The sequence below is a fragment of the Physeter macrocephalus genome, chromosome 7 (genome assembly GCF_002837175.3).
Source record: "Physeter macrocephalus isolate SW-GA chromosome 7, ASM283717v5, whole genome shotgun sequence".
In the NCBI taxonomy this organism is placed as follows: Eukaryota; Metazoa; Chordata; class Mammalia; order Artiodactyla; family Physeteridae; genus Physeter; species Physeter macrocephalus.
The window spans coordinates 2888825-2896678 of record NC_041220.1 but is presented as its reverse complement, the minus strand read 5'-3'; the positions used below and the strand labels follow the sequence as shown (position 1 = coordinate 2896678).

General features: G+C 34.9%; 1 protein-coding gene across 1 annotated transcript in view; it reads right to left on the bottom strand.

Moving 5' to 3' along the window:
• Nucleotides 1–763: 763 nt before the first annotated feature.
• The window catches only part of RXFP1 (relaxin family peptide receptor 1), a 111825-nt gene continuing 104734 nt past the window's right edge, over nt 764–7854 (bottom strand). The window contains exons 16-17 of the mRNA XM_028491557.2: nt 7412–7630; nt 764–2146 (exon numbers count right to left, since the gene is read on the bottom strand). Of these exons, the coding sequence (XP_028347358.1) occupies nt 1845–2146; nt 7412–7630 (521 nt within the window). The 3' untranslated portion in view covers nt 764–1844. The remainder of the gene's footprint in view (nt 2147–7411; nt 7631–7854) is intronic.

The window sequence follows — 7854 nt, the reverse complement described above, 5'->3', positions numbered from 1 at the left end:
AGTTATTTGAACTTTTTGTGCCTGGTTTATTCACATTCATCATGTTATAGCATGTGTCAGAATTTATTCCTTTTTATGGCTGAATAATATTCCATCATATATATACACCACATTTTGTTTATCTGTTCGTCAGTTCATGGGCACTTGGGTTGTTTCCATCTTTTGGCTGCTGTGAATAATGCTGTGATGAGTATCTGAGTACAAGTATCTGAGTCCTGTTTTCTTCTGGGTTTATACGCAAGAATGAAATTGCTGTATCACATGGGAATACTATGATAAGATTTTGAGGAACCACCAAAGTGTTTTCTTCAGTGACTGCATCATTTTACATTCTGACCAGCAATGTAGAAAGGTTTTCAATATCCACGTCCTTGCCAATACTTGTTATTTTCTGGTTTTGTTTTTGTTTTTTAAAATTATAGCCCTCCTAGTACGTGCAGTGTTATCTCATTATAGTTTAATTTGCATTTTCCTAATGATTAGTGATATTGAACATGCTTATTGGCCATTTATGAATCTTCTTTGGAGAAAAGTCTATTCAAGTCCTTTGCCCATTTAATAAATTGGGTTGCTTGTCTTTTTTGTTGAGTTATAAGAGTTCTTTATATATTCTGGACATTAAACCCTTCTCAGATATATGAATGAAACTTCTTTCATTCTGAAGGTTGTCTTTTCACTTCTTTTAATAATGTTTGTTGATGCATAAAAGGTTTTAATTTGGATGAAGTCCAGTTTATCCATTTTTTCTCCTTTTGTTGCTCATGCTTTTGTTGTTATATCTAAGAATCCATTGCCAAATCCAGGGTTTGGAAGATTTCCCATATATTTTCTTCTAAGTGATTCACGTCTTATTTATGTCTTCGATTTGTTTTGAGTAAATTTTTGTATATGGGGTAAGGTAGGGGTCCAAATTCATTATTTTGCATATGGATATCCAGTTGTCCCAGCACCATTTGTTGAAAAAACTGTTCTTTCCCCATTTGATTGTCTTGGCGTCTTTGTTGAACATCAACTGACTGTTAAATATGAGGGTTTTATTTCTGGACTCTCACTTCTGTTCCACTGATCTAAATGTCTATCCTTGTTCTAGCTTTTCTGATTCATTCCTTTGCTATACTTTTATTCTCTTTTTATGATCTCATATAATGGTGCTCATTTAAAGCAAAAAAACAACTGGGAAGGAAGTGACAGAGAGGTGCTGTTTTGAGTTAATATCAGAGCTCTTTTTTCATAGTAATAAATATGTTTATTGGCTCTCAAGTATACAGACTTGAAGAGAGGTAAGATGAGTTCTTAAAACAAAATGTCTGTACTTTGCTAATAATCAGACATTTTCTCTGATGCTAGTATACTGATTATTCCAAAACTGTAAACCTTTATTTAAGAGTGTCTGTGATTCTTACTTTTGCTGGTAAGCAAGACAGACAAAGCTCTACCTTAAACCAGGAGCTGCAGATGGACTTTTTATATTCTTGTAGTTAAATACAATTTAACATTGCAAATTGAAAAGATTCTATAGTGTCTACTCCCAGGAATTTACTGCAGTGCCATGCACATAGTGGGTACTCAATAAATGCATGGTAAAAGAATGAATGAACCTTGAAGTAGATTTCTCTTAGTTTCCTATCCAAAATATGTACCAGTTTATACACATTATCAATATAATTTATTTCCCTTTACATGGGCATCAGTCATTTTGATTTTTTCCCAAATAACCTCATGTCCATGTAAGCTAATTTATTTTAGCCATTATTATAAATTATTTTGTGGTGTTTATTTTATACTAATAAATCCATCATGAAGCATCCTGCAGTATTCTCTGTGTAGAAATAGATTTCAGTCAGTTATGAATAGGAATTGAGTCTAGTTGATTGAGAAATGAGTGATAATTCACAGGGGTCTGTGAAAAGAGCTGGCTTCATTAGCTCAGAAGGCATCTCCTGCAGGGGCCACATTTCTACCCAGATGAATGATGGAGCATATGTCTTCTGACTTCCTTTGCTGTCAATAGATCTTCTCTGTCTGTAGTTATACCAAAACTGACGGATCATTTCTTTGAATGGTCTTGTGGTCAGAGTATAGAGAATTGGGTTCAAAGCACTGTTGATAGGCAGAATAAAAATCACTACCCAAGACGTTATGGTACCTGGAAGAGAAAAATGAAATTCCTTGAGTGTTTCTGGATGTTCACAAGGTATGGATACACCTTGTCCTTGTTTCCTCTAACCCCCAGCCCCCTACAGTGACTTTTGAGACTTAATTTTTTTCCCCTTGATGTCACATAATTAAATACCAAGTCTGTGTGTGTTTCCAGGATGCCAGTGTTTGAGGGAGGTGCTAACACTATCAAAAACCAGGTTTTTTTGCTAAGTAGCTTTTCTTGAATACATCAACGAAAGTATTCTATTGGGTAGAAATGTGTTTTACCAAGTGATTATATATTACTTGGATTTGATTCCATCTTAGGAAAAGCAATATTGTTTAGTATTTAAATCATACCTTTTCAAGTGTTTTAATTATTAGATAGTACGTGTAATATTTCTCAGAATATATGGACTTAGCTTTAATAGATTTCTGCTATTTATTTGGTTTGAAAAACAGGTATGCATTTTTAGGTTTTTGACTAGATATTTATTTCAGTAAAAACATCTTTGGCTAACCTTATCTTAAAATTACTGCAGTATATATGCAACTACCTAATACTCAGATTTTTATTATAATTTAATTTATGCTCTCTTCCCTCTTTTACTTATAAAATGTAAGGCACTATCACCACCAACCATGGGATAAAGCAAAATTAAAGATGTATGTTTATAAATTTTTAAAGTGTGAATATCTATTGCAGTATACATACAGTTAACAGGATTTTATACATTTTTTTATTGTGGTAAAATATACATAACATAAACTTTTCCATTTTAACCATTTCTAAGTGTACAGTTCAGTGGCATTAACTACATTCACATTGTTGTGCAACCATCACCACCATCCATTTCCAAAACTTTTTCATCTTCCCACATTGAAACTCTGTACCTTTAAACACAAACCCCGCTCCCCGGCTCCTCTCCCTAATCCCTGACAACGCCATTCACAAACTTTTCGTCTCTGTGACTCTGACTACACTAATTACCTCATATAAGTGGAATCATACAGAATCTGTCCTTTTGTGACTGGCTTATTTCAGTAGCATAATGTTTGCAAAATCTATCCATGTTGTAGCATGTATCAGAATTTCCTCCCTATAAAGGCTGAATAGTAATCCATTATTTTTATACAACTCATTTGCTTTAAGCATTTGTCCGTTGATGGACCCTTGGGTTGTTTCGCTCCCACATTTTGGCTACTGTGAATAATGCTGTCATGAACATGGGTGTATGAATGTCTGTTTGATTCCCTGCTTTCAGTTCTTTGGGGTATATACTCAGGAGTAGAATTGCTGGGTCATATGGTAATCCTATGTTTAAGTTTTTGAGGAACCACCATACTGTTTCCTACAGCAGCTGTGCCATTTTACATTCCTACCAGCACAAGAGTTCCAATTTCTCCACATCCTTGCCGGTACTTGTTATTTTCTGTTTTTGAGAACAGCCATCCTAATGAATGTGATGCGCCTTATTTTTAAATATCAAGAGTGCCTTCTTCTGTCGTCTCTCACATTCTGGGGTAGTGTTCCCTAAATTGCTATGTATTTCAGGAAGAAAAATTTCTTAACTTATAAAAAAAAAATGAAGTAATTATTTGATAATCATTTTGACCTGTGTTCCTTTCTGGTCATCTTAAGCATGGGATTATCAGAATTTCAACACAGTGAGTATAATTTATTGGAATCATTGTTTCTTTGTTCTCATAGTCACTATGTTTTTTGGCATTTGTGGAAAAAATTGAACACGTGGCAGCCTCCAGCTTGCGCCAGGAGAAGCTGTAGCCCCTGCCATGCTCTGGCTCGAGTCCCCCACCCCTCAAGGCAGCAGCTGCCAGTGGCGCAGGAGAAGCCCTGGCTCACACGGGGCTCTGACTGTAGCCCCTTCGTCTCCAACCCCCAAACCCCCACCAAGGCGACGGGCCTGACATGCCCCAGGAAAACCCTCGCCCCTGTCTGTTTCAGATTCAGCTCTCCCACCAAACCCACTGGGCATGTGCAGACTGCATAGCGGTGCTCCCACATAAGGACACAAATCAAGCTCAGGATAGGCAACTGTTTTGCCTAATTTCACAGAGACAAACAGAGAAAGTCAAACAAAATGAGATGACAGAGGACTATTTTCCAAATTAAAGAGCAAGATAAAACCCCAGGAGAAAAACCAAAAGAAGTGGAGATAAGTAATTTACCTAACAAAGAATTTAAAGCAATGGTCATAAAAATGTTCACCTGCCTTGGGAAAGGACTAGAGGAGCACACAACTGTAACAAAGAAACAAAATGTAAAAGAGAACCAATCAGAGCCGAAGAATACAATAACTGAAATGAAAAATACACTAGAGCGTATCAACAGTAGAGTAAGTGATACAGAAGAATGAAACAGAAGAATCCTTAGCAATCTGGAAGACAGAATAGTGTAAATCCCTCAATCAGAATAGCAAAAAGAAAAAAATAATTTTAAAAAAATGAGGATAGTTTAAAGGACCTCAGAGACAACGTCAGGTGTACTAACATTTGCATTATAGGGTTCCCAGAAGGAGAAAAGAGAGAGGAAGGGGGCAAAAAATGTATTTGATTAAATAATGGCTGAAACTTATTTAATATAACCTGAAGAAGGAAGCACCTGATCCAGGAAGCACATAAAGTCCCAAACAAAATGAACTCAAAGAGATCCACACTAAGACATATAATAATTAAAATGGCAAGAATTAAAGCGAGAATTTTAAAGGCAGCAAGAGAAAGGCAAAGAGTCACATACAAGGGAAACCACATAAGGCTACCAGCTGACTTTTCAGCAGAAATTTGCAGGCCAGAAGGGATTGGCATGATATATTTAAAGTGTTGAAAGAAAGGAAAAAACCTATAACCAAGGATACTGTACCTGGCAATGTTATCATTCAGAATTGAAAGAGCAGCAGCAGCATAGCACAGGGAGATCAGCTCGGTGCTTTGTGGTGACTTACAGGGGTGGGATAGGGAGGGTGGGAGGGAGGCTCAAGGTCGGGGGGATATGGGGACATATGTATGCATATGGCTGATTCACTTTGTTGTGCAACAGAGACTCACACAGCATTGGGAAGCAATTGTACTCCAATAAAGATGTATTTTTTAAAAATGAGTTTCCCAACAAGCAAAAACTAAAAAAATTCATCACCACTAAATCAGCCTTACAAGAACCGTTAAAGGGACTTTTTCAAGTGAAAAAAAAAAGGCCATAATAAAAAGTAAAATATACGAAGGAAAAAAATCTTACTGATAAAGGCAAATATAGAGTAAAGGCAGTGGATCAAGTACTTAAAAGAGCTAGTACTAAGATTAAAACCAAAAGTTTGTAAAATCAAAATCAACTATAATTACAATAAACAGTTAAGGGATACATATAAAGATGTAAAATATGACATCAAAACAAAACTTCAGGGAGGAATAACAATGTAGAGCTTTTAGAATGCATTTGAACTTAACTATCAGTTTACGTGTGTGTGTGTGTGTGTGTGTGTGTGTGTGTGTATACATACATATATATATATATAATATATATATAGCATGGTAACTACAAACCATAAAGCAACAATAGATACACACACAAAAAAGGGAAGGAACCCAAACATAACATTAAGGAAAATCAAGGGAAGATGCTAAAAGAAGACAAGAACAGAGAAGAACTACAAAAACAACCAGAAAACAAGTAACAAAATGACAATAAGTACATACCTACCAATAACCACTTTAAATGTAAATGGACTAAATGCTCCAATAAAAAGACATAGGGTGGCTGAATGGATTAAAAAACAAGCCCCATCTATATGCTAGCTACAAGAGAGTCACTTCAGAGCAAAGATACACACATACTGAAAGCGAAGAGACGGAAAAAGATATTCCATGCAAATGAAAATGAAAAGAAAGCTGGGTTAGCAATACACATATCAGACAAAATAGACTTTAAAGAGAAGTCTGTAACAAGAGACACAGAAGGGCACTTATATAATGATAAAGGGGTAAACCCAAGAAGAGGATATAGCATTTGTAAACATATGTGCACCTAACATAGAAGCACCTAAATATGTAAAGCAAATATTATCAAACATAAAGGGAGAAATTGACAGTATTAGAAGATGGTAGGAGTCTTTAATACCCCACACACATCAAGGGCTAGATCATCCAGACAGAAAATCAATAAGGAAACAGTGGCTTTAAGAGACACATTATACCAGTTGGACTTAATAAATATCTACAGAACATTCCATTAAAAACAGGAAATCACACATTCTTTTCAAATGTGCATACAACATTTTCCAGGATAAATCACATGCTAGGCCACACAACAAGTCTTAGTAAATTTAAGAAGGCTAAAATCATATCAAGCATCTTTTCCAACCACAATATTATGAAACTAGGAGCCAATTACAGGAAGAAAAGTGGAAAAACAAATGTGTAGACTAAACAACATGCTACTAAAAAACCAATGAGTCAACAAAGAAATCAAAGAGGAAACAAAAAATTACCTTAAGGTGAATGAAAATAGAAACACAACCCTCCAGAATCTATGAGACACAGCAAAAGCAGTTCTAAGAGGGAAGTTTACAGTGATTCAGGGACACCCCAAGAAACAAAAAAATCTCAAATGGACAACCTAACTTTCTAATGAAAGGAACTAGGAAAAGAACAAACAAGGCCCAAAGTTAGTAGAAGGAAGGAAGTAATAAAGATCAGAGCGGAAAGAAATGAGGTAGAGACTAAAAAGTAGTCGAAAAGATCAGTGAAACTAAGAGTTCGTTTTTTGAAAAGATAAAATATTGCTAAATCTTTAGCCAGACTCATCAAGAAAAAAAAGAGAAGGGATCAAAATAAATAAAATTAGAAATGAAAAAGTAGAAGTTACAACTGATATCACAGAAGTACAAGCAATCATCAGAGAATACTACTAACAGTTATATGTCAACAAATTGGACAACTTACAAGAAATGGATAAATTCCTAGAAACAGAAAAACGTATAAGAGTGAATCAGGAAGAATTGTGGAAAAAGGTATTCCATGCAAATGGAAATCAAAAGAAAGCCAGAGTAGCAATACTCATATCAGACAAAATAGACTTTAAATGGAAGACTGTTACAAGAGACAAAGACTGACACTACATAATGAACAAGGGATCAATGCAAGAAAAGGATATAACAATTATAAATGTATATACATCCAACATAGAATCACCTAAATATATAAGGCAAATATTAATGGACAGATTTTTTATTTCTTTACAGGAAGAAAAAATTCATACCTGGTATTTCTACCTGAAGCAATGAGAGAAATTTCAGTATAAAGATGGGTATCCAGCATAATGCATCGGTAAATACAATAAAGAAAAAACGTTTGGCAAGAATCATCTCTTTCCTAACTTGTTTCTGTACTTCGGTTGCTGTTATGGCACTTTGATGGATGCTGTAAAACATGCTTCCATATGAAAAAACTATGATGATAAATGCTGCTAAGTTAATACCTATGAAGAACACAAAGATGATGATTAATGAATAAGAACATTCTTTCAGAACAAGCAAACATACCCTTAGCTGTTATTGTAAAGGAGAAGATACAAAGACCACAATGTGTTTTTTGTTCTTTGTAAGAATTACTAAGGCACAAAAATCATTAATTAAAAAAATTTAAATATTGTTGAAGCTATAAGATTGATGAAATGTTTAATTTTAAAAGGACATATTAAGA